This window comes from Magallana gigas, chromosome 6, assembly GCF_963853765.1.
Source record: "Magallana gigas chromosome 6, xbMagGiga1.1, whole genome shotgun sequence".
Classification (NCBI taxonomy): Eukaryota; Metazoa; Mollusca; class Bivalvia; order Ostreida; family Ostreidae; genus Magallana; species Magallana gigas.
In genome coordinates this window covers 26,125,341-26,152,558 of record NC_088858.1, presented here as the reverse complement: position 1 = coordinate 26,152,558, position 27,218 = coordinate 26,125,341, and the positions used below count along the sequence as shown (strand labels likewise).

Genomic DNA, 27,218 nt, shown 5'->3' with positions numbered 1-27,218 from the left:
TGTAAAACAAATCAAATCTTGCCCTCAAACTTCAAGATACAGAAAAAAAAATCACAAAAACTAGCAAATGTTCAAAAACTTCAAAATGTGAAATTATTAGCTATTGCAGCTTTCTTAATCTGCAAACACTGTATTGACTATGGGAGTTTGAGAATGAACAGTGATTGCAGCGGAGATCATTTTCTGGAGTACAAGCATTCTTGACCCTGCCCTGTACAGTGCATCCGCTCTTGCTATCATCTATTCTAGGAAAGCGGGGAATTTCTTCTTTATAGATAAGATGAAAAACCAGCACATCCCCTTTTGATCTTTTGATAAATTGTCATACAGGATGTGATATGGTGCATGTTTTACTTAGAAAGGATTATGGTCGTATAAGAGGCCCAGATAAAAAAAATTACATGTAGATTAATTGTCAATAAACTTTCTGATACTTAACCAAATTCTGCTGAAAAACTATTTTAACCTTGAGATACTAGTATTGTCTATGTACAGTACTTGATATGATTCTCCAATTTCAGGAAAATAAATTAGGAGACTAAATTGTAACATCTATAATTTCCTTTTTTGCACATTTCTTAAAGGTAACAATTAGGATGAACGAAAATGAAAAGCTGTATTTACGTAAACAGTATTGATGTCAAACTCGTGCTTCTCAAAGAAATATAGCTTAACCTCAAGTCTTCCAGAGATTGGACATTACCGACATTCTAATTGGAAGTAATGCTCAGGTAAACCTTGACACTAATTTGAAATCTTATTATAATTTTTACCAGTGATTACTACCTTCATTCCTATTTATACAATAGGCTAAAAACCTGCCTGCATTTTACTTTACATATCTTAAATTTTATTTGCTCCACTTATTAATACAAGAAAAAAAATAATTTGGATTATGGTACATATATTTTCATAATCAAGAATATTTAAGTGGGCTCAGAAGTACTAATGAATGTAATGTGTTTTAAATGTAGCACTCCAAAGTTTCAAAACAATTGGATTATGCTACTTTTATGTGATTTATTAATACCTTTGATACTTACAGGGAGCAAAGATTAGCAATTGTTAAAATAATACAATAATCCACCCTTGAAATAATATCCTGTTCTTGAAATCAAATCAAAACCCTTTTAACTTTAGTGACAAAGCCAAGAATTGAATATTTGGTATACACATAGTGGTCAGGCAAACTTCATCCCTGCTGCATGGTGCCAATTTCAGACTGCTTTTGGTTGTTAAAGCACCTGGCAATTAGGATTGGGAACCCAAATCTTAATACCAATCTGGTCCAGTTCCTAATTATATTTTTTACTTGTCTTCTTATCTGTCTTCCAAACCTACAGGTACTTATATAAGTTCCGAAATAAAAATATAAAAGAGGGGTACCTATGTACTTTATGAAAAAAATGCAAAAGACGATTTTCAAAGAAATGAATACACAAAGTATCTTTCCTTTTTAAAACAGAGAGCAATATGATTCAAAATCTGACATCAGAAGTCAAAATTCCCAAATGATAATGGAAACTAACGATGTTAACTTCAGCCAGTACGCATACAATTGTATGACCTTCAGAGTAGAAATCTGAGTGTAGATATAGTTATTTCACTCAAGTTAGAACTTTGAGGTGGAAATACCTATATATACAAGCCACGGGGTACAAATATTTGTCCAGATTAGGTCATCTGCCTAGATAAATTCATACCAAAACAAGGCGTTTAATCATGGAGTAAATCACCCATAATGGAAAACGAACTTGATAGGAAAAATTTGCCCTTTCTCTGTAATTATACAACAGGTGAATGATCTAAGATACTGGCTTCCAAATTGTTTTAACCCCCGCCATGAAGAGTGTGTCAATATTTGATGTCGTACAACCTTAAATTAATGAAACAACTGCATGCATGGGCCACAAAACCTGTGTGGAAGGTGGCCAAAAACTGAAACGTAGAATGTGTCTCTTTTATTTACAACTGTTTACGTACAATTTCGTGGAAAAATTAAATCTCCTTCATCTAACAATTTTTCAAGCTTTGTGTCTAAATTCATATATTAACCATAAAATATGTAGAACTTCCAAATTTTTTCAAAGTACGGTACATACTTTTTTTAATTTTGAAAAAAAAAAGCATCAACCAAAAACAATTTAATGGCAGAGTACTTTTAAATAAAATATATATGCCTTCTTACTGAGTTTATCCACAAATTCGGTCAATGTGAAAATTATTCAAGTTATTCAAAGCTCTTTCAAGATACAACAGCTATCCCTTTTACCATGAGGTCTTAAAGCCAAGTTAATGTATTAACATAATCAGCTGTCAAGATGCTGAAATATCTTTCTGATATAAAAATAAACATCAGAGTCATTTAATACCCAGATTTCAGCGCTGATAATTCGGTGATGTGTTCAGCATTTAATAACTACCTCTTTCTCTCTGTTTACCAACAGTCAGCAAATGAGGCATTAAAGTATTTGTTCTGTCTTGATTGCATGGCCAAAATCATTGACCTTGGTTGCCTATAGCTCTTACTCCATTACATCTTGAAAAATTTGGAGTTTTTTGAAAATAGATCTCTAGAACTAGGTAAATTCCAAGGAAGCTGGCATGTCATGGCAGCGATTTTGTCTGTTTCCCCAACAATGTAGCATTAATCATCTGTCAAACTAGGAAAGCTCAGCAACTGGAAAGTTTTTCTTCCACTGTTGATATATGGCACTTTAATTACTCAAAATTATGGTTTTTTCACCCATGCATTAATTACAAGAATTAAGGGAATGTTAGATTTTATGAAGCTAGCTTTATGCTCCTAGAATGATATTTCAAGATGCCAAATTCTGCCTGTAAAAATTATGCATTTATTAATGGAAATATTAAAATAAATAGGTAATTAGAGGTCCAGTATCAATTAAAACTTGTACATCTCATCTTTCTAAGAGATGCATTCTAAAGTATATCATCAAAGACACATATAATTCCAACATTGAAAATTAATGCATTTTTGTGTATTATATCTAATTACCTGGGTAATTAATAATGCCAAAGTTACATTCTATAAACTTGTAGATTTTGATTAAAACTCCAACTGTTAATTTTGCTGTTTTATTCAAATGACATTATCATGGAAATAAAGTTATGAAAGAAGTTTAAATTGATGCACATTGGGACAAAAAATCTTGAAAATCATTATGTAGGATTTTGCAAGCATTTAAAATTAAACCCTGATAAAGATATATGTTTCATATTTATATAATTAATAAGTATCCATGGTTGTGCCTGTGTGTGCATATGAATGACAATACACAATTTATTATCACAATGAACTTGAACTATGAGACATTTCTGCTTCATGTGTGTTTTATCAACGTGTGTACTGTGTTCCATGTTTAACTCATGAACAATATACGTAGATAACATGCATTGTTCCTGCTGCACATAAAGCAAACAGATGCATTTCACTACCCTATGTGCAATAGAATATAAGACTCTTGGCATTCCAACCATTGCTATTCATCTACATGTACCAAGATCATCTCCATTTGCTAGATATCAGAAAAACAAAAAGAAACTTGACATCTAGTTCTAAGCCTAGGTATATAAAAATTACAAGAATCAAGAGTCCTTGTTAGAGTGGCCATTTAGAAAGAGGGAGGGGGGGGGGTGTAGGTTAAAGGTAAAAGAAAATAAAAGTAGTGCTTTCCCGTTCGAGATAAGGATTTTTCTCTTCCATATAAAAGGTAAACTAGATCGTGGTCGTTAACCCTTTTTTATACGACAAAGTTTATCAGAGTTAACGTTTTAAAGATCCCAAAGTAAACGACATATATTTTAATCAATTTGCGGAACACAGAGTCAATAAGCCGCCAGCCGACTTACCTCGACATATCCCGATGGCGCTTCCTCGGATACGTCCCCCCACCTCGGAGGACAGGGCACATTCTAAGCCCTCTCCACATCTACCGTGGACTCCAAACGGCCCCCCACAAGTCGCGTTAACGTCCAGCCCACAGACTTCACAGCATCCACAGACGTCCAGCGTCTTACCCCGGGAACACCCTGTGGGTTCGGGGCACGCGCTTTTGTCACACGATGAGGGACAGAGAAACGCGTTGACGCCTGCATGATCTAGGCACATCCCAAAAAGAAAAAGAGAAAGCAACAGCACGTGTTTCACAATTCCATCCCAAAGCAGACGACAGTCACCAGTACCCCTTAGCAGCGAAGAGCGCATCCCGACTCTTCATTTAGAAAACGTAAATTAGAGAGAAATTCTTCTCCACCTTACTTCCTCTATCCGGCCGACAACACAAAAAATAACCGATCCACGTTATAAAGCAAGATGGTCATTTTGTCGTCATTTAACATTACAAAATGAATTCGAGTCCTCCTACCACCAAAACAAAATACCGTCTGCTCACAGTTATCATGTGTTGACTTCCGCCAAATCGGCCCAAGCAACGCCAGTAGGCGGAGTTACCTGCAACAGGTGCAAATCAAGGTAATGTTGCCGACCAATCAGCGATCGAGAGACTCTGCTTTTGATGTGCGTAGTTACTCATTCATGAAACTTTTTTCATTCATAAAATTTCGCGAATGAGTAAGCTGTGACTTCACTCGGAAAATTTACTATTATGGTCATTTAAATAAGATTCAATTGTCAGTAATATCAAATAATGGTTTTATAATGCAATTGTAAAACATGTATAAAGAGGTGATGATTTTAATGAGTTTGTACCAGTTTTACTCAGAGAGAGAGAGAGAGAGAGAGAGAGAGAGAGAGAGAGAGAGAGAGAGAGAGAGACTGGTCGCTTCTACGTATATTCTGAAATAAAGCATGCATGCATTTCAAAAATAAAGCTAGTTTTCTGATGTATAGATAAACATGACTTTGCTGCCAACACAATTCAAACTTACTCAGTGAGAGACGCAATTCGTGTCGATACATGTTTAGAAACTGACATGCATTTTACAGTAAACTGGCTACACCCAAATTATAGCAATGATGGAGAAACCAGGGAAAAAATACATGTCAGACAGAAAAATATACGCATATTCTTTTTATTATTGCGAAACTCCACACAAATGGATTATATTTACATTTGCTGTTAACAACAATTTATTTCAACTTTTCTTTAACGGACTCTTTAAAAGATTTATACCCACCTGCACAGTTTATGAATCACGTTAGAGCAATTAACGAAAAGGGGAAAGTAAGAGTACGGGGCGCGATAACGATCTATATCTACAGGGATTTATGTAAATTCTTTGTCAAAAAGTACGACCTCCTCTTTTATGAGAGAGAGAGAGAGAGAGAGAGAGAGAGAGAGAGAGAGAGGGGGGGGGGGGGCTTGAGTACAAACCATTTGAACATGCACGACGTTTTTCCACTCTCAAAATATTTTGTGCGATAAAATAATTCGGCTGTGGGTTGGTTGAATTTATCGATATACAAGGAACAGGAGTAACATATTTATCTCATCCTTTCAAGATAATAAATGATGAAAAGTGTAAATGTAATTGATTCCGTTCGATAGAAAAGTAGTTAGTCCACGCAATTCATTTATCCCATCCCATCCTCCCTGATTATGAGTGGGATTTTGCATCCGAAGTTATCTTGTAAGTTCAAATTGGTCAAGTACCATGTGCAGGGTGAATCAAGGTAAATATCAACTAACAACAAGTATAGGTATTTTATCTTAGTGTCAGGTACAACAGTTTAGATTTTAACTATGACTAGTTTCATAATTTCATTTTTTTTTTTAAAGATTACCCCCCCCCCCCCCTTCACCCGACATTCCTCACCAAAAAAAAAATTAGTAAAGATGAGAGAATTTTTTTTAAAATAATAGCGGAAATTGGTTTGACGTACCGTCATTTGTTTAATTGAATTTATATATGTAGTTCATCTAAAAGCAAATCTTCAAGTTATTTTAAAAGCTTTAGACCAGGTGTACGTTTACAAAACACATGTTCGCCAAAGTGATCAGTTGGTTCGATCGTGATGAAATAAAACAATATAACAATAATGATTTTAATGTCAATCTCAACGTGCAAGCATTTTCACAGAAGATATGCAAGCAAATAATTTGTTTGAATTGGTGGTACAATATACATAAATATAAAAAAAAAAGATGAGAGTGAATTTGCTCCCCCTCTCGAATTCAACATTTTTAAAAACATCCAGCGGTGTTCTGAAAGAGAGTTGATATATTTTTTTCATCAATTTGTCTCAGTTATTTGCACGCACTCAATGGCAGTATAATTACATATATGAAACCTGAACTGATAGTTCAATCAAAATCAGTCAAAAACATGCATTTTCCTTGATTCATTTCAAATGGGAAATATAAAGCGCAACTTCAAACAGTGCATTTACATGCGGTGGATGCATAATCAGATCAACAGTTAAGAAAAGCAGGCATTCAACAAAAAATATGAATGAAATAAATGCACACAAGGAAAAATTAAATAAAACAGTCATGCAATATATGCATTAATTGGTAATTGAGATTTTTACTATAATAACAAATCATCACCAATGTAGGCGGTAAAGGACGCAGAGCAGCGATGTGTGATGTATCACGCGGGGGCATGATGAGGGTTCAATCCTGCCGAGATAGGCATGATATTATAGGATGCTCTAAACCATTGGTCCAAACGGTGATATATTGGTTGAAATATACGAACGTAAAGTGACAAAGTCTTCCAATTTTCCTCTCGGATTTTCACGTTCTAGCACTTCTTGCTGTAGTTCTTTCACGAAAAAGTTTTTAAAGGAAGGAACGAGTACCTACGGTGTCTAAAGATCACAAATAACGAAAGTCAGGACCGGAAGACCCTTAAGAAATTAATGATATAATGACGAATCGATCAAATCAATTTTTATAGTTACTAATCGACATTTCGATTATCATCCGTTTGATAAAGTATAGATATTGCATTTAGTTTATAACAGCATTGCCTATTTCATGTTACTTCACTATAGTACCAAATCCAAAAAGTACAATCTCGAACGACCATAGAAGTAGTTATCTATATAGATGCGTTTATACATAATATTATTATGTTTTTTTGTTTTTATCAATAAATATTAGTTTTATTATTATTATTATGAAATTTATGTAAGTTATTAGATTCAAGAAAATTTCTCATTTCAACACTATTGCCAAAAGCAATGAGGCGAATGTACTGCGAATTCAGAAATGTTTTTTGCTCTTACTTTTATCACATCAGACACAATTCTTGAAAATATCTTAAATACATAACCTTCAGTTTGTCAAAGCAATCGGGACATCTTTTGCTTTAATTTTCTTATAGAGGACAATCAATACAAAGGAAGAACACACAATTTTTTTGATTGTTTCACCTTTTGAAAACCTTAGCATGAAGTTCAATGTTTCAAAGTTTTCCTTCTGCATTACACGAGAAGGGCGCAACTGATGTCCTTTGTAGTACATGCAAATCCATGTGACTGGCGCTGGTTTTTACAATGCATAAAGTTGTCCTTGCGGGTAAGGTCGCGAGTTCAAATCAAGTCGCGTGACACTCGAAACAATACAAAAACAGAAGAAAGGTATTTAAGAGGGATCGATGGTCGTGGCCATTTTTAGACGATATTGATCTCATTAAAAAGGAGAGCTCTATATAAAGATGTAGGAAAATACTCATATTTTAAAGCAAATATATATAAGAAATTTTTCTTTACAGAATAAATGTTTATTTCTTTTAAAAAACATCATCCATGAAAAACCGCGAATACAGTCAGTTTAATTCGCGAATTCAGTCTGTTTAATTCTTAAACTATAATAGATTGTTGTAAAGAAAATACCCATTCTTATACCTTGCGGAGAATAGTAAGCGCAAATTATTATTGCAAATTGAATATGTCAAGATTACAAAATGCCTTTGTTGGGTCTGGAAACTAATAAATCTGAAATTTAATGTGGATATCTCATTCCATTATTAACGTGCATGACTCTCTAGGACTGATTGCAGAATTCAACGGCAATTGTGCGAAAGTGCAAAACGCTTCATGTTAATGCACAAAAACCCTGCCAAGGAAGATTAACAGTGTTGTATTTCGTGAAGCATTCTCTACAAAACTGATCACCACCTCTTAAACTCGGTGACAAATACCGTTATCTCTTCACAAAACCAGATTGAATGCTAATTGCACGCAACACAATCAGACAAGATGTTTGCCTTTAATCATGTTCTTATCCCCTGCAAATCGTCAGAATAGGCTTATTGACATGTAATACCGCGATAGTCATCTTTTTGTCCAATTCCTTCCAAATCTGGCTTCTTGTTAGCACATTCAACGACCAAAAAATCCGACGTAGGGTTTAATAACATTTTTCTCATAAGACACTGTAGAATTAAAGATATAACGTGTCGTAATCTTTGACATAAAGGCAAAGCTGACAAAGTTTCCTCGAGCAAAGGGACATCTGCTTTAAATATTTGAAATCGTTTTGCAGATTGAAATCGATCATGATCTTGCAGGAATTCGAAACAGCGCAAACGTACGATAGATTAGGGAAAGGAATTCACTCAGTGGCGTTGGATTTTCTCTAATACTCCTACGGACTCTTAGGTCAATTAGCAACTCTTATAGCTTATATTAATCTTGCTTTTACTGGGTGGCCCTATTGCTTACATATGCACAAATTCGCATCCCCTGGCTTCGAGGCATACGTGATTTGACTTTTATGACTTTACGCTTGTGGAATAAGCAATGAAAACGACATAAAATTATTGCTAATTGAGGCTTAATTTGATATCCGGAACGATAGAGTCCATCCGTGACTTGAAACCATAATCCCTATACACCATCGCATGGACACTGTAGTGAAAAAATGCAGTCTCTTTTTCGCTATCTCCCGGATAATGATATTTTGCACACTTTTAAAGTACAATGTCAGGAATCAAGATTGTTTTTTAAAAAGTCCATTAGCATTTGAAAAACAAAGGATTAAAAGTGTCATAAAGTTTTCGTTTCACCATTTTGGAAATGGGGCGAATCAAGAGAGGAGAAATTTCGAGCTTAAACCACACAACGTCAAAATCCCGTAAAGCAGTGAAATCTCTTCTCATGCCCTTAATTAATTATTCTTTTTAATTACAAAGTCTGGTCTAGTTCTTCTTTCCCTGAAACATTTATCAGACATTACATGTCATATGATGACGTCATTAGTGCTTTGTATCTGTACTTTCAGAAGTGGAACAAGTAAACAAACTGAACATTTTCAAATTCCTCATTTCAATAAAAAAAAAATAAATGGAAAGATATTGTATTCTATCATAAAATACGAATTTCTATTTTCAAACAACACGATGCCACATCAATTCAAATGACATCAGAACACTCAAATGTGCAAAGGTAATTTTTACAGGTCAAAACAACTTTTCTATGATGAATGGTTTGCAAAATCCAATATGTATTGGTTTGCTGACGGCTAAGTTAACAGCAGAAGTCAAGACACTTCCATGTGCAAGAACAGCGAGTCATTACCAGAAAAGAATGCATAACAAGCATTTCCACTTTATGTAATAATGAGCATAAACAATGCCAGGCCTCATCTGCACACCTTCAATGTTGAATGCTTTATTTCTGGGTTAAGTCAGGTAACTATCCATTAAATCTGTCTTCCATTAATGAAGCAAACATGTCTTATAAAAAACCATACTGAAGAGATAGAGTGAAACAAATGAAAAGTAAAGTTTAGAACTCACTCAGTCGAAATGCCAACATTATACACTTCATGTCTGGAAACTTTGGAAGTTCAAACCAAAATCACAACTGCCTGTATTTTAAATCCTTATTTAAATACCATACAAAAACAGCCAAGGTTTATTAGATTAATTTTTTATTTCTCTCTCAACATGTACAACTGTGTCAGTTTCAGTTAACAAATACAGTGTTGTGCAGGTAAGTGTCCAGAAAACATGATAACCAAAGGTTTTCTCACATTTCCATATTTTATTTGTTATTTTGCCTTTTTTCTTTTTTTTCAAGCATTTTTGCAATATACTGACTTGCAATGCATTCTTTTTTTATTTTTTAAAAATGTTCCCCCATTTTCATTAGCCTCTTGCAATATGTCACATGTATGAGACATCATACAGGCATTGCAATGCTTAATGGTTGAAACTGCCTCTTAATATTTTTTTTTTTTTTGGGGGGGGGGGGGTGAAATTCAAAATTCAATCTCAAACTTTTTGCATTTAGTTAACATGACAAAGCTTGGTTTTCCCCCTTGTAATATAACTACTACACACAGGCAAAGTATATGCAGCCATTTCTTGTTTGCTATTTCTTCAGGATGCTGCACCACTGCTTTTCAACAACCAGTATTGGTGCAACTTGTCTAACCATTTCTTCCAGTAGTACTGGCATTTGGCGGCATCCAGGAAGTGAATATGGGCAGGGTCTCCATTCTCATAGGCCACCACCAAAGCTGCACTGTTCACCTGGGGAATCTGCAGAACAACAGACACAAGTTTAACAGAAAACGCAATATGCAAAATTTCGAGGACTAAGTATGCTTGCCAATAAAATAGAGCCACGAAAGTTGAGAACATCCTTTCTTTGTGTTTCTTAGTTGGTCTGTTCATAAGATATTTTGGTAACAAACATATTTATTCAAAGAAACTTATTTCAAAGGTGAAAAAATAATGTTGATTTCCAGATGCCATGGATTTGAAACAGACTTTGAGAGCTTTGTGTTGTTATAATTTTTTGTAAACATTGAATTTGAACTCAAAGCAACAACAATCAAAATTGCAGACAGACTGTATAATAAGAAGCACATTGTTTCTTTACAAGTTGTATATATTAACTAATGACACAGAATAGAAGGAGAAGCACAATGTTTCAGCTTGCTTAAAATTAAAAAAAATTCTGCTGGTAATGTGGTAACAACATTTCATCTATTTTCCTTTGGGCATTAATGCATTTTTCCTTTAAATTCAACCATGCCCCTCACCCCCCTCAAAAATATTGATTTTTGTTGTTATTTAAAAAAGTGTACAATATTAAAAAGGATCACTTATTTTTTTTTTAATATTTGAAAAGGTCCACAAATACATGTATGCCATGAAAACTGACTGGGAGTATTAAAAGTGGCATCAATAGACCATGTCTCCATGTACAGCATGACAGATTGCTTCTCAGAGCCTAGACCACATAGTTCAAGAGAATCAGTTCCCATGTACTCTTCACTGGAATAATTGCATGTCATGTATTGTCATACATATTCATGTTGTATGTCAGCTATTTTTGGTCATGCCAGGGAGATGGTTTTTATTTACACAATGAGCTAAATTTGCAACTCCCATGTGTTCAAAATACAAACAGAAGGTAGTTTAACAGCAAGACGGCAATGGGATACATAAGAACACCAGAGAGAAACAAATTACATGATGACAAAATAATAGCTGGTGTAGAATGAACATTTACCACTAAATCATTGCAGGGGACAGTTTAAGTGGAAGAGGAAGATTTAACCCCATTATAGAATGATAATGCAACAAGGGTCCCATCAAAATAAAGTTTATTAACCTCCCTAAATGACATTTTAAAAGCTGAGAAGAGAAATAGGTTTAAAAGATTTACAAGTGCAAGGTATTTAATACACTATTACCAGACCTTAAAAAGGTACAATGGTACTTTCCATGTGTACATAAATGCTGCATCACAAATCTATTTACATGGTATTTACATGATATTAGAGGAACAGACTTCAATGCAAACATTCATATTAAATCTTTTTACTTTTATTTTCAATTCTGTAATGATGATGAATTAAAGTTGATGGTTCTGGGTTGTAATTTTTTTTTAGAAAACAAATGTTTTTCCAACTGTTCTGTGTGATTGTTTCATTGTTTCCCCCCTAAAATGAAATAGTTTTGTCAGCATTGTAGATGGTTGTGGGGTTAAACAGTTTGGTACACTCCTCACCTCATTTGTTCAAATGCTTTAGATGGTACGGAGTATAAAGAAATATTGCAGAGTCATTATCATGCTGAAAAAGGAATACGAAAAAAGGAGAAAGCTGCGGTTTTGTATAAAATCGATACACCACAGACTGCAGTGATGGGGAGTCCTGTGTGGTCTACTTACCCATTAATTCTAACTCAAGAATTTCTTTTTTCAACAATAAGCAAATTAACTTCTCCTCATTGAGCATTCAACAATTCCACCTTTTGTGCAACACAAGACATTTTAATGACTGCTGTGGATTAGTTGTTAATCCTTTAAGATCCCAAACAGATATTCTGTGACAATTTTCTTCCCCAGAATCCATTATTATTGTGAAATACCATGTATATAGTTTTGGGGTACAATGAAGAAAACAACACCTCATAGTTATATGCCAGTGATCCAATGTAAAAACACAGTCTTTCTCGTTATCCTCTAAAATCTTGATAACACTAATAGGTGTAATTCAGACTGATAGAAGCAATATTTTATAAGCCTACAATAAAACTTAAGTTGCAACAGGAAATATCTACACTTGCAATGAACCACAATCAACCAGATAATAAAAATCATAGTGTGATTTATTGCAAGCAAACTATTTGGGTGTCTGAAAAAAAAAAGTGTCTGCAGTTTTATATATCCTTTAGCTACAATCTCAATCCCATTATGATTCCATTTATTTCTCAGGATTGTTCTGAGACATTCTGGCAGAAGTGAAACTTTTGTAGCAGAATTGCAATATCAAATTGCTGTTCTAAATCTTTCAGTGTTAAGGTCAAGGCAGGTTTCATTTCAAATGCCAAAGACAGTTTTTATCATATTCAATTTCTCTACACTTTGCTGGAAAGTTCCTGAAAGCAATTTTATTTTTCCCACAAATGCTAAAGTAACATGGAAATATTAAGGTCGTTAAATTTTAAAGTTCATGGCCAAATTTTGAAATTCTACAAATCTACATATAACAACTTATTTTTGGACTCTATTTTTTATCTTACTCATGAAAAATACAATTAAATGTGTTTACAATGAATCACATTAAACTGAGTAAGATATTTTGACTCATAAGCCAGGGAGTTTTAGGGAAATCTACCTTTGAAAAAAATTTACAGGTATTTCTTACATTTTAAATCATTCTTTTTGCATTCCAAACTCTTCTTTTCTTAAACCAATAGTAAATCATTAATTAACAACAAGCAGATTCTGTCACTAAATGGTTACATTTCTAAAAAAGCAGCTTAGTACTTTACAAATGAAGACCTTTAAATCTCATTCAGCTGATAGTCTTGAGTGGCACATTTTGAACCTGTCCAGCAAGAATACACAAAAATATCAAGGCAAACTTGTGAACTTCATTTACATAATCTTGTTGATTTACTTGAATTCTGTTTACACACAATTGCCAAAGTGATAAAATCTGTCAAGATCTCTCCTGGGGGGAGATCCCTTATCACAGGAGTTATCTGCCCCTATCAGATTGGCATTGTCACTATTTCAGTGTTTCACTGAGTTGACTTCCTCACCACAAGGTCAGGCGACACAGGGGCACAAGTGGGTCTCTCAAGGTAAACAGCCCCCACTGCACACAGATGAAGAGCCGCCTCTCCCCCATACTGAGAGTGTCAACAATATCCCCATTCAGAAAATTTTTCAGATAAATTTCCCCCCTTTAAATCTACTTTTAATTAACTTGACCCTCTGGGGCATGATCTTGATCATTCACATGATATAAAAAAAAATGTGTATTGTTGTTACTTCAGAGGAAAGGTATTTATGAAAATGTAGTGCAATTGAGAAAATATGCTGCATGAAACATCAAATTTCCAGGGGCAGAAATTACAACCATGCAGAGGACAATTTTTCCTTCTATCAATCAGGGTGTAGTTCACACAGTGTGAAGTCCTCAAAGGCAATATCATAATAATTCAATCTGCTTCTCTTATTCCATATAAATTTGCTACAATTACTCCTCCCAATATTTCGTAGATTAGCCAGCAGATGCCAAAAGTGTACTTGACTGGACTGAAATACAACTGAAAATATCACAGGAAATTCCCGGAGGACAGATTTTACATCTAGATTTCACACCTGTGCTATTAGTAGAGAATGCCCAATTTCAAAAAAATGATCTTATCAACAAGATGATTAAAATTTGCATAACACAAATTTAGGTTTGCCAAGCACAGAAGGTACACAGATGTACAGGAATAAACAGAAACATTTGATCTGATTTACCCCATTTACATCATCACACCTACACGGAATCTGAAGACAAATGTTAGTTTATTTTAGATGTTAGAACCAACAGTACAACCTTGTGCTGAATCAACATCATGCATATTAAAATCAGCAAGATATTTACACAATATACAAACATAAAAGGTTTTTCCGAAGAAACTTGCTATAGCAATATGTTTTTATTTCAGGGTGAAGCATGTTTTCGAGCTTTCCTTGTTTGATTTCGGTATCAGGAGGGTAAACAAGCGTGCAAACCAATCTCGTGTAATTGATCAAGTCCGATAAGCAAAACGGCATTGTGATAAATGTGTATTGTGTTTGTTAAAATTTCAGCGGTACTAACATTTGCCCAAGATATCAGTTTGCTCAGGTGTGCATTTGTAATCAAACTCTCATTACCTAGATTTGGCCTTATCGACCAGTGACAATGAAAAATCATGGCCAATGCAATCGCCAACAATTTATAATGAAATTTGGTGTTTGTATGAAATTTCGATTATGTTCTGCACAAAGATAAAAGCCTTATCGATCTGTGCAAAACGTACTGCAGATAGTTCTACAGAATGAAAAGTTGAAGAAAGTTATCAATGAATGGATTTGCAACCTCAATTACAAGATTTACTACTATACACACTCTCCCTTAATCATTAGTGACCCTGTTTCTTATCACCTAACCCCAATACATGTAGTTGGGCTTTCACAGTTAATAACAGAATGAAGCTTCAATGCCAAAAAGAAGAATTTCATTTAATTCCATGTCCAACTTGTCAGTTTCTATTCTTGCACGGAATTCTGTAACTTTCTTTGTTTAACAAAAAATTGTTACAACATAAATGCAAACATATCTTTAAAACGTATCTAAATTGTCTTGATCTTTAAAATTTAATGACTTTAATAGTTATATGCATGATCCTTCAAAACCATTTCAACAAATATGCATGAACAGCTTAAACACAAGATACATATAACATTTAACAAAATAGTTAATACAATGTACTTTTCATACACAAATGTATTATAAATTGATAGTAGTAATAAAGAATATGTTGAGAAATTAAAACATGAATTCATCTTTATTTTCATATAAATAATTATTTTTTCAAGATAAAGTCTTCTTCACGGAAGCATTGTCTCACAAGCCCTACTTATTGATGGCTATTTTCTCAAGGTTATAATGTTACAGTATCATTGGAACGCAAATGGAATCAGACAATGTTTCAGAAATGGTAAAAAGCATCTGAATTCACTAAGATATATATTTAAGAATTTCATTGGCAGCAATGGCAGAGTAATCAACCTGTCATTGCTGTTAGGTTTTACAACCTTGTGTCATCACATTCACAATTATAAACCTTAAGCAAATCTTCATTAAAAAATTCAGAAATCAAATGAGCCAGCCCACCAAATTTTCGTGGAAGCACTCATCATTTCTTCAATGATAAATTGAGCCCACCCTTTCTTTTGAAATGGAATGATTTATTGGATGCAATTGTGCAATTCAAAACAAAAATACAGATTCTGCAAGTCATAAGCTTGCCTATATAGCCCTTTGTGGTGTGAAAAAAAGAGGATAAAGTTTGCAAACGAAATTGACACCAGCAGAAGACATCTGCAGACGATATCCACAACTGTAACCAACAAAACCACAAAATGTCTGTTTCATTTATTGTTTGAAATTAATGACTTCTGGGTTTTTCTCTGAAATGTAACCCAGTAACTCATCTCATTTCCTTCACAACTGGAAATCAACATAATGAATATATTTATACCATAATTACACAATTCAGCAAAAGTTAGAACATTCATGAAGACAACAGAATTAATACATATACCCTCTCAGAACTATGCCAGATGTATCAGCTGAGAAACAGGACACTAAACGTAATTTCAATGAAGCCTAAGTGGGGTCTGTCACCTTATATGCTCATAAATTTATCTTGTACACTTAATATGTTGAGGTATATTTCAAGTAAAATAAAAGGTACAAAAATTTATATACAATTCTCACGTTGTATGATTATGTACTTTGAACTTAAGGTGAAACAAATGTTTTTTTTACAGACAGATAAAAGGACTACGTTATCATTGAAGATCAAATTTACATGGACTTTAACCTTAAAGGTCTCTGTCAAAGTGTACTAATTACTATTGTATGGTGTGTCTTCATTAATTCAAATGATGTTGAGTCCATTAAGTTTGAAGTTACTGAGGGGAGGAAAAAAAACATCTTGAAAAGACCTATTAGAATGTCAACTATATTTCGTTTTGTACAAGGTCATAGTTTGTTGGCTAGGCCACATAACATTTAGGAGGGTCCTATGCTGGGTGACATAGCAATAGATGTTTGAACTGTCCTCGCTATACCATTGTTCATGGTTTGTTTTAATCACTGGAGTGCATATACAGCTGACCGACTAAAATGTCTGCTCTTGCTAATGATTATTATATAGTATAACTTTATAAGTTAATTTATATCATAATTATAATATGATAAGTTAAAGTATTGACTTGGTATGAAGGCAACATATGATACGTTGGAATTGTGGACACAAATGTTGCCCAAGCCCAAAGGCCGAGGACAACAATTTCTGTCTGAAGGTCCCATAATCATACCGATTTGTCATACCCTTCACAACAGTTGCACGAATAATTTCATTAGACAAGTTGCAATCAGCCATTCATGTCGCACAGCGCCATGGCTATTTCCATAACGCTGATATGGATACAAAAATATTTTGACTCTTTATGCTAAAATAGCAGACCGGTCAATAATAAATTTGTTATATGAGTTAAATTTACATTTGTTTTGTTGCACTTTTTGTATGAATTATACATGCATATACAGAAGAATGTTTATAAGGGTATAACAATTTGCATTGATTGTTATATGTCAACTATTTTAATTAAACAATATAAATCATCTACATTGTAGATATTTGACTATATGTGTGTTACAAGAGTTTGTTGGCTAGGTCACATACTGTAACCTTAACAAGGGTCCTGGTATGCTGGGTGACATAGCAATAAAGATGATCGCTGTCATTTTGCTTTTGATTTAATTTTTTAATTGTTAATGTTTTAAAATTAAGAATTTGTTCACAATAACATTAAATAATTTGATACCAAAAACAAAATGATAACATTGTCTTCCCGCATCAGACTATCGATAATGTGTGGTGGTCTAGCTAACAAACTTTAACCTTGTACAAATCAATATACAGTTGACATTTTAAAATCTAATCACAAAATTATTGAAAATATGATTTCCATAGATTAATTTCTGGGTATTTTATTATAATCACAAAATAAGTACCAAAAAACACATTTGTCTGTTAACTGTTAATTAGAATAAATGTTATGTGGAACAAAAGAAATTTTTGACAACCTTGTTGGATGTTTGTTGCAACTTGTCACTAGTTCTCTAGTACTAATTTTGTGATTATAGTGATTATACAAAAAAATACTTAGAAATTAAAGCATCACTGGTAAGACATATTTTCATAGCTGTTTACGGTACCCTTAGTTTTTAGATTCCTTTTAATTTAGTTTAAACAAAATAATTGAGAACATAAAATATTTAAAATTGAAAAATAAATTACAAAGTATATATAATTTCATTTTTTCTGTAATTATCCCTATACCTTTATATATTTTTTACATGATCCATAAAAGATGCATTCTGATCACTGTTTTGGGTCTAAATACCTGTCTTTGAGTCTCTATATATAAAATTATTCATGTACTGTATTAAAATTGAGAAAGGTACCTGTACACGAAGGAAGAGCCAAAAAGTTTGTTGTCAAAGTGTGCTCTCCGTTGTTCTTATATAAATGTTGCTACAGCCAGATTGATGGATCTCAAAATAGGCTATGGGAGCATATTTCAAGCCTTAAAATAATCGAACAAAGGCAAATTTTAACCACATTTCAATAATGTAATCTTTATCTACTTCCATGCAAGGCCAATTGTTACCTATGTGACCCATGGCTTTTAGAAAGACATCAAAATGTTAACCCTTTATCAGGCTACACTTCATAAGTAACATTTTCATTAATAGAAATGAAGGAAACTAAAAGTTATATTTTGAAGTAAAACATAACTTGCAAAAGATTTTTTTTCTTCATTATTTCCTTTAAATGTGTTCTTGCATGACCTTGATTTATAATTGATAAAGTATTTACATTTAATATATGTAAATACACAAGTACTTTATAATATATATCTCATACCAACATGTAATATCAATTTCATACCAAACATTAATATACATTTCAAACCTAAAATACTTATAATACTACTATTTCAAAATCTATGCAATGAAGGTTAAAACTTTAACAGGAATTCTGGTATTCAAAACTGCTACAGAGGAAAGCAAAGAAAACATAATCTGGCACAAAGGTTTATCAAACACAAAACATAGGTAATCATAGATTACTAAGCTCACCGAGACGGAGCATCACCCTTATGAGACATCACCTTCATAAGACCACCTTTATCATTTTATATGAAAATCATACTTTATGATCTTGGATATTCATGGATTCTGTTTTGACAAAATATCGTATATCATCTGAAATTTTTTTTTATGATAATCATATGTTCATATGTTAATCAATACAATGATATAAAATTAAATATTGCATCATGTCATATTTCTAATATAATATATATCATATCATAAATAAAATACCGTAATAAACAATAATGAGATTTGATATTGTAACGTATGATATGACATTGTATTGTGTTATACCTTATTGTATTTGATCACATAATACAATATCATAAAATATAATACAATATAGTATCATATTAAAATATCATATTACATAATACATCATAACACTGAAACATGATATTATATTGTATAATATAGAATGATATTGTATATATAATACAATATAATTTGATTCCAACATTGTATCTTATCAAATGATACAATATTATGTGATATGGTAAAATATTATAAAATACATTATTATATTATACATATTGCATCATATGACACAATAAAATATATTACAATATCATATAATACAATTTCATGTGATATGATAATATATCATATAAACCAATATCATATCACACAATATCGTATGATACAATATTATATAATATTACAATATCATATAATACAATTTCATGTGATATAATTCTATATTACTGAAACCAATATCATATTATACAATATTGTATGATACAATATTATAGAATATACAATATTGTATCATAGGATACAATATAATATTTTGCAATATCTTATGTAATTGTATCATGTGATAAAATAATAAATTAAAATACAATATAATATTATACAATATTGTATCATAATATACAATACTATACATAACAATATCATGATACATAATCATATCATAAAATATCAAAAAAATTGATACAATATCATATCGTATTGTATAACTTTTTATAATATAACATATGATATCATATTGTATCATATCAAACAATATTGTTTCATATCATACAATACTTTATCATAGGAATCATGTTATATCATTTATCAACAAACACATCTATCTATCGAGCTGGTTTGAGTGAGGTAGGAGATTTCTTTAGCATCCTTGATAATGGAGATCAGGCTCTGCTTCTGAAGCAACCTATGCATTTAATTTATAATAAAGTTAAATCAACTATGCAAGCTATCATCTATAAAACATGTGACCTGTTCCAAAAAACTAAACCTCATCCAGCATCCGAAACCTATGGCTCAGATTCAGCATTCAAGCCCATCAGGTGCATTTGTATCATAAGACGCATCATCCATGCAATTTTGGTGAAGTTTGGACCAGTAATAACTAAGATATCATCATCAGAGGGCACTAGCAATTAAAACCTTAACTTCCTCCAGCATCCGCAACCTATGGCTCAGATTCAGCATCCATGCCTGTCAGGTGCATCTGTATCATAAGACACACCATCCATTCAAGTTTGGTGAAGTTAGGACCAGTAATAACTAAGATTTATTTTTTAGCATCCTTGATAATGGAGATCAAGCTCTGCATCTGAAGCTACCTCTGCGATTCATTCATATTACAGTTAAATCAACTATGCAAGTTTGAAATAGTACTATCATCTATTAAACATGTGACCTGTTCCTAAAAACTTAACTTTATCCATCATCCGAAACCAGACTATGCATTCAAGCCTGTCAAGTGCATCAGTATCATAAGACACACCATCCATGGAAGTCTGGTGAAGTAAGGACAAGTAATAACTAAGATATCATCATCAGAGGGCACCTGTTTCAAAAACTTTATCTAACCAGCTCTTAAAACCTTAAGCTCCTCCAGCATCCGAAACCTATTGCTCAGATTCAGCATTCAAGCTTGTCAGGTGCATCAGTATCATAAGAAGCACCATCCATACAAGTTTGGTGAAGTTAGGACCAGTAGTAACTAAGATATAATCATCAGAGGGCACCTGCAACAAAAACTTAACCAGCTCTAAAAACCTTAACCTCTTCCAGCATCTGAAACTTATTGCTCAGATTCAGCATTCAAGCTTGTCAGTTGCATCAGTATCATAAGACGCACCATCCATACAAGTTTGGTGAAGTTAGGACCAGTAGTAACTAAGATTAATCATCAGAGGGCACCTGCAACAAAAACTTTAACCAGCTCTAAAAACCTTAACCTCTTCCAGCATCCGAAACCTATTGCTCAGATTCAGCATTCAAGCTTGTCAGGTGCATCAGTATCATAAGACGCATCATCCATACAAGTTTGGTGAAGTTAGGACCAGTAGTAACTTAGATATTGCTATCAATGGGTACCCGCAACAAAAACTTTAACCTGCTCCAAAAACCTTAACCTCCTCCAGCATCCGAAACCTATAGCTCAGATTCAGCACTCAAGCCTGTCTGGTGCATCAGTATCATAAGGCACACCATCCATGCAAGTTTGGTGAAGTACAGACCAGCAGTAACTAAGATACTGCTATCAAAGGGCACCTGCAACAAAAACTTTAACCTGGTCCAACAACCTTAACCTCCTCCAGCATCTGAAATTTAGGACCCAGATTCAGCATCCAAGTCTTTCAAGTCCATAGGTAGGTCCAGATGCATCATCCATGCAAGTTTGGTGAAGATAGGACAAGTAATAGCTTAGATACAGGACCTGCAACAAAAACTTTAACCAGGTCCGGACGCCGACGCCGACGCCACCGCCGACGCCGAGGGTATAGCATAAGCTCTCCTTGACTTCGTCTCGGTGAGCTAAAAAGTAATGTACCGAAAGACATTGTAATCTTTTACTGTAGTTTCTAAAAAGATTGAAAAACTGTCATTCTCAATAAAAAATGAGAGAATGCTTTTTGCATGAAACACGACATGTCAATTTGAAAAGTTCAAAACTTTTGCACTGACTTTTCACATCCAAACACCTATCTTGGCAGAAAATACATCAAAAATGAAAGCATAATCCTAGTAAAATACCCCTAAAGTGCTGAAATAACTGAATTTACTGCAGTGAGATTAACATGTCACACCTGTAAAAGGTTTTAAGGCACAAAGCTCTATAACCGACAAGAGGAAACACTGGAGATGGCAGCCATAGAGCTGCTAAAAATGTCACTTGTGTAAGATACCCAAGTCAAACAAGAAAACCAGGCTATAGGATGACAAATTAATATGAAGTTTGCATTTCTCAGCAGATCTGCCAATAAGATATGTATGCACCTATTCTATCCACCTGAGAACATTTCTACAGAATTTGTGCAATAACTCTTGTAATTGGATCCAATGAACTCATCATGGAGTCTTACCTAATTTGTCTCTTCTCATAATGATGGGTATCTTCATAACTAAACTACTGTCACCTGCTGTGTCAGCCCTCTATTTAAATAATCAATTGCATCCAGGCTAAAACATTCCCTGATTTGAAATAATAGGTTTGGCTGGCCAATTACAGATAAAATTGCAAAAATGAGGGGATATGTCGAAAATTCAATACCCCTACAACCACAGGTACTGCAGTGCAAGATATCTGAAACCCGACCAATAGTTATTGAGCTCCACACTGCATTTCAGAATTTGTTTACGATTTGGCATTTTTCTGGACAGCTTGTCGATGGGGACCAAGCAGGTGCAATACTGAGGAGAGCAAGACAAAACTGTCCAGGCAAATTGTCCCACTTCAAACTTCTCAAGAAAGGGTCAAGCTATCCTTATAAAAATGCCTACCATTCTTAAAATCAGCAAGATTCCAGCTCTGTACACAATGCTATCACAAAGGATGTGTCAAAAAATTGATTTCATGAAATGACGAGTTGCTATTGAAATGATTTGTCAGATAAAGCATTCATTTGTTCGCATAAGGAGTCTCCATTCTCTTGTTGTTGTTGGTCAACAAACTCCAGGTGCTACTGCTGTTATTCAGTTATCAAATCAAAAAACCATAAAAATAAAACAAGCATTTCAAAGAAATTCTAAAACATTTTTTAAGGGGGGGGGGGGGGGGGGGGGGGGTTATACTTCAAAAGCTGTTTGATTTCCTCCAACCTTCTCAATTAATTTAAAGGAAATGACATTCATCAATTTATTTCACAAAACATGCCTCTGTGTTGTGCAACCAAGTAAATAAAGCATTGTTCATTGGATGAACTAGCCCATCTGTGGTCTAATAAAACATGAATAGGGAATGTCCCGATCATGTCCATGTATGGGACATCCTTGTTCACTGCATGTTAGGTCAACAGATTGTAATATTTGACAATATTTACTTTCTGTATGCATCAAATGCATTTTGTCAGCTTTCACATTCTTGAATTCCCAGCAACAAGTGATTGGCCAATATTAGCTTAATAATATATAGAAAGAGAGGATAAGAATGTTGTTTCGTCAGCCAGAAAGATAAATGTTTGCAATTTTCAACTAATGAAAGAGCAGAAAAATGTTAATTATTGACATTTATTTGTACACAGCACTGTAGCCTCAATTATATATTAGATTATAGGAAAATGACTGCAAACTAACACCTTCCCCTAAATGTTAGATAATTGCTTGACATAAAATATTCCATTTGAACCTGGCCTCTTGCAAGCAGACTTGTCTGCTTTGATTGATTTGGTAATTATGACACAAAAATTATAGGGGGTTTTATTTCCCAAAGATGTATTCCAATACCCCTCTTTTTCTTCCTTATTTCAACGAGTTGAATGACTGCAAGATTCTCTGATCTCAAATACTGATATTACATAATGTCTACCAAAATCTGAGCTCTGACTTTTTAACACAAGGAGTTGTTTGAGATTGATTGGAGTACACAAAAATTTAAATGAACAATGTCATCCAATACCAAAAGGAGAGATTGGGTGAGAAAAAAATATCTGAAGAAAAATCGTTGAGTATTATCACATATCACTCGATTTGCATTAAATACACAAATGCAACTGTTCATTTTGCCTGCAGGTGAAATGAAGTCAAATTGCTTGACCTATATCGGTCTGAAAATAAACCAAAATTAATACATAAATTGTACTTATTACAAGTAAATTACAGTGGTTTTCCTCCCAAATAATTGTATCATATTGATCAGAAAATTCCATCCATTTATCTGTTCATAACAGTTCCTCATAAAACAACAATAAAAAGTTCAGCCAGCATAACATTAGCAAATGGTTTCTGTAATGAGGATTCTATATCAGGGATCCTGATAATTTGAAGAGTCAGTGTGACCTGTTGGGAATTATCAGGAAAGTAAATGATAATTGTACTATTCCATGGATGTGTGGAATGTTCCCACTGAGATGGAGAATTCGCCTTCAGATGCTGATAGAATCCATGGAAAATATTCCCCGTCATGTTTTTAAGCCTTAATCTTAATTATAACAATAAGATGCAATGCTAAATTTAACTTCCAGCAAAAGAATATAGGTCACATTCGAACTATATGTACCTTGACCTTTGATAATTTAAAATTGTAAATTGTTAGTACTCAATATTATAATTATTGATAAAACAATTAATCACTGAAAGGTTAAAAGGTTAATTTGCACTGACATTTAAATTGCATCTACTGATTTTTCAATTTCATGAAATAGATACTATATATATGGCATTTATTCCATCCATAATTGACAAACCACTATATGCATAACAATATTAATGAAAAGTTTTTAACATTTGAATTTAAACCTGATATGGAAATGGTTAAACTATATGAAAGGAATTTTAACACAAAAATTTCCCACTCCCACTTTCATGAAAAAAAATTTGAGAATTTTTTTTTGAAAAATGGGTCAAAGGTCAAAGAAATCTACAGAATTAATGGAGAGACCAAAACTGAAACTTTTTAAAAAGAAGCACATCACCATGACATTTTTTCAAATTTCAAGAAATATCAATTTTTATAAAAATCAAATTGTTTTACAATTGAATTTTCACCCAAAGCAACTATTTCACTTTCTTCTATAAAATTCATTTAGAAAAGTAGATAAGGCCTAAGTGTAGAAAAATAAAAGCTCTGTTTTTACATCTTATTTTATTTTGGACAGATCTTCAATTTAAAAATAACCCTTCCTGTTAAATCAGAGACAGGTTTATCAAAGGAGAATAGTGTTCTGAGCAAAGGAAAACAATGTGGTTAATATAAAACCTAATGTTTTTTTTATTACATCATGGGTCTTTGGGAATTATCTAAGTGTGAGAAGATATTTGAACTTTCGATGATAGTCAAGCATCTGGAAAGGAATCTATCTACCTGAGACCACAAGCTTGCATGTAAATTTGGCCACGATATCAAAGAATTATGAAAGAAATCGGTAGCAGTGTGCATCTGGCAAAGGGTGCAACAGAACGTTCGAGACAGAATGCTTATGATAGGAAAGATTTAAAAGTCCGCCGAAAGTGACCCCCTTTTTATATTACATAAAACATGGAAGTAAATATCAAAGAATGTACTGAACTGCTTCATTTCTTCCGTAATACAAGAGTACAAAATCATGTCTGCGGTCTTTTAAGTAACATTTGAGGTGTCGCCCGAGGCATTAATTCGGAGTTTATATTACATACAAGAAGTAGATGAACCACATATAAGCAAAAATAGCAAATGATATAAGATCAAAGATTTTTCAAATATCAGAACATCCTAATTTTGCTGTTTCATCATTGAATATATTTTCTTTTAAAGTTTGTGCTTCAAAATAGTCTAGTCTTTAATGTTATCAATAAATACACTAAAGGACCTTAAATTATTGGATTAATGAAAACAAAAATTCACAAAAACTCTCAGTAGATAAACTGTCTTCAAGATAGCTTAAAAATATACCACTTCAAAGTTGATTTCCTTTTAACATCACTGCAACTATTGCCTATAAATACTGCAAAACCTTTTTGCACCTATCAAAAATGTACCGGTACATACATATAGTTCCTAATCAAAGATCAAAGTAAAATTATAAAATAATTTACAAACACTTTGGTCAACTTATTTTCAAAAGTATCTTGAGATTAAAATACCAAACACACACACACAAATATATATATATATTTCAGGAATTGAAATTAGTGAAGGATGAAAATTAAGTGAAAATATATAGTGTATATCGTGTACTACCTTCCCCACTTCTACATTCTGAACTGGGTTTTAATACTGGATTTTTGCCCCAGAATTTTGCAAGAAATACCTCAATATGTGTGCTTAGTATACAAATTCAATAGCTGGCTTCATAAATAAAAACCTATCACCCCCATATGATGTCCTTTCACCTCCTCTTATAATAATTCAATATTTTTTTTTGCACAATCATGGCCTGTGAATAATGGATCATTTTGTAAGGACTAATTTAAGTGTATGGACACTTGCAACAACAAAATGTTGAAATTTAGTTTAAGACAAATTGGAAAACTCTTTGATTTTGATCTCCTTACCCCTCTCTCTACTAGATAATCTGACTGATTGAGGGCTCCAATATAAGCCACCATCTGTAGCGGATAGTCGTAAGTGTCCCTCAAGGTGGGCTTGGGCTTTGAAGACGTCTTCCAGTCGATGACACATGCACATCCCCTGCGCAAATCACAAAGAGTACAGCTGATTAATGAAATGTCGACTAATGCCTTCCTAAACCTGTTTTTCTTGCATTTTAATGAAGGATTTAATTCTTTACAATTCGTACAGTTCCCATCTGATTCAACAACAAAACTGGGAAAAAACTTCTCAAAGAGGCATTAATTATGACTCACATTCTTATATCACATTTGACAAAAGAATTAGTGCGTTTTTGTCATCAATAACAAGTCTAGTTTTCGTATTTTAATACCATATTTTTAGGACAATTAATAATCACATTCAGTTTATATCTAGTCATGCTTTTGATATACTGGCATATGACTAACAAACTGTACACTTTATGGTTATCTTTTAAAGTGTTTTACTTAACAAAACAAAATATACCGTATATCCGGTAATTTTTGCGACGATCTAATTTTCACTCTTTTTTTGCGATCTCTTTTAAATCGCAAATAATTAAATACACAGAAATTATATCCTGTATCATTTTCTATTAGAAACTCTTTTAATTGCAAAAAATAACTGACGCAAATTAAAAATGTATCAGATTTTCCTCCATCTTCGCAAATATTGTGGCACGCAAAAAAAACCCACCGGATATACGGTATTGTGATGTACATGTGGATATTTCTATGGGTCAGTTTTCACAGTTTTTGCAGTAACACAGTAATCTTAGCCAACCAAATTAATTCAGTTTAAAATTGTCAGAATTCATGTACAGAATTCAAGTAATCTTCTTTTCATGCAAAACTAAGTGACTTACAATTAAGACTTCAAAACATTTATATTATTCTGTATATAGTATATACCATAATTACATTTAACAAAACTTGAGACTGAAGTGGAGAATTCAGGTTGTTCTTTCTTGTAATGAAAACCCATAAGAAGCTAGCAATAGTTAAAGATAGAAAAATAAGTGGTCAAAGTAACTTCAACTATATACATGTACTATAATAGAATATTGTCAGCTAGGCTAA

The 27,218-nt window shown here is 33.2% G+C and overlaps 2 protein-coding genes and 1 long non-coding RNA gene across 4 annotated transcripts in view; all 3 read right to left on the bottom strand.

Annotated features, from left to right (window-relative positions):
• LOC105346783 (cysteine-rich motor neuron 1 protein) overlaps window positions 1-4,454 on the bottom strand; it is a 40,259-nt gene extending 35,805 nt beyond the window's left edge. The window contains exon 1 of one of the 2 annotated variants that reach the window (XM_034470532.2): window positions 3,874-4,454. In XM_034470532.2, the coding sequence (XP_034326423.2) occupies window positions 3,874-4,228 (355 nt within the window). In that variant the 5' untranslated portion in view covers window positions 4,229-4,454. The remainder of the gene's footprint in view (window positions 1-3,873) is intronic. The other variant, XM_034470531.2, reaches the window with a different exon arrangement.
• A 5,406-nt stretch (window positions 4,455-9,860) lies between these two features.
• LOC105346772 (uncharacterized) overlaps window positions 9,861-27,218 on the bottom strand; it is a 31,245-nt gene continuing 13,887 nt past the window's right edge. Inside the window, exons 4-5 of the mRNA XM_011455481.4 lie at window positions 26,103-26,238; window positions 9,861-10,479 (exon numbers count right to left, since the gene is read on the bottom strand). Of these exons, the coding sequence (XP_011453783.3) occupies window positions 10,318-10,479; window positions 26,103-26,238 (298 nt within the window). The 3' untranslated portion in view covers window positions 9,861-10,317. The remainder of the gene's footprint in view (window positions 10,480-26,102; window positions 26,239-27,218) is intronic.
• LOC136276466 (uncharacterized) lies at window positions 19,949-21,463 on the bottom strand. The gene is made up of 2 exons (XR_010714911.1): window positions 20,832-21,463; window positions 19,949-20,656 (listed from the first exon to the last, which is right to left on the bottom strand). It is a non-coding gene; the product is annotated as an uncharacterized lncRNA (long non-coding RNA).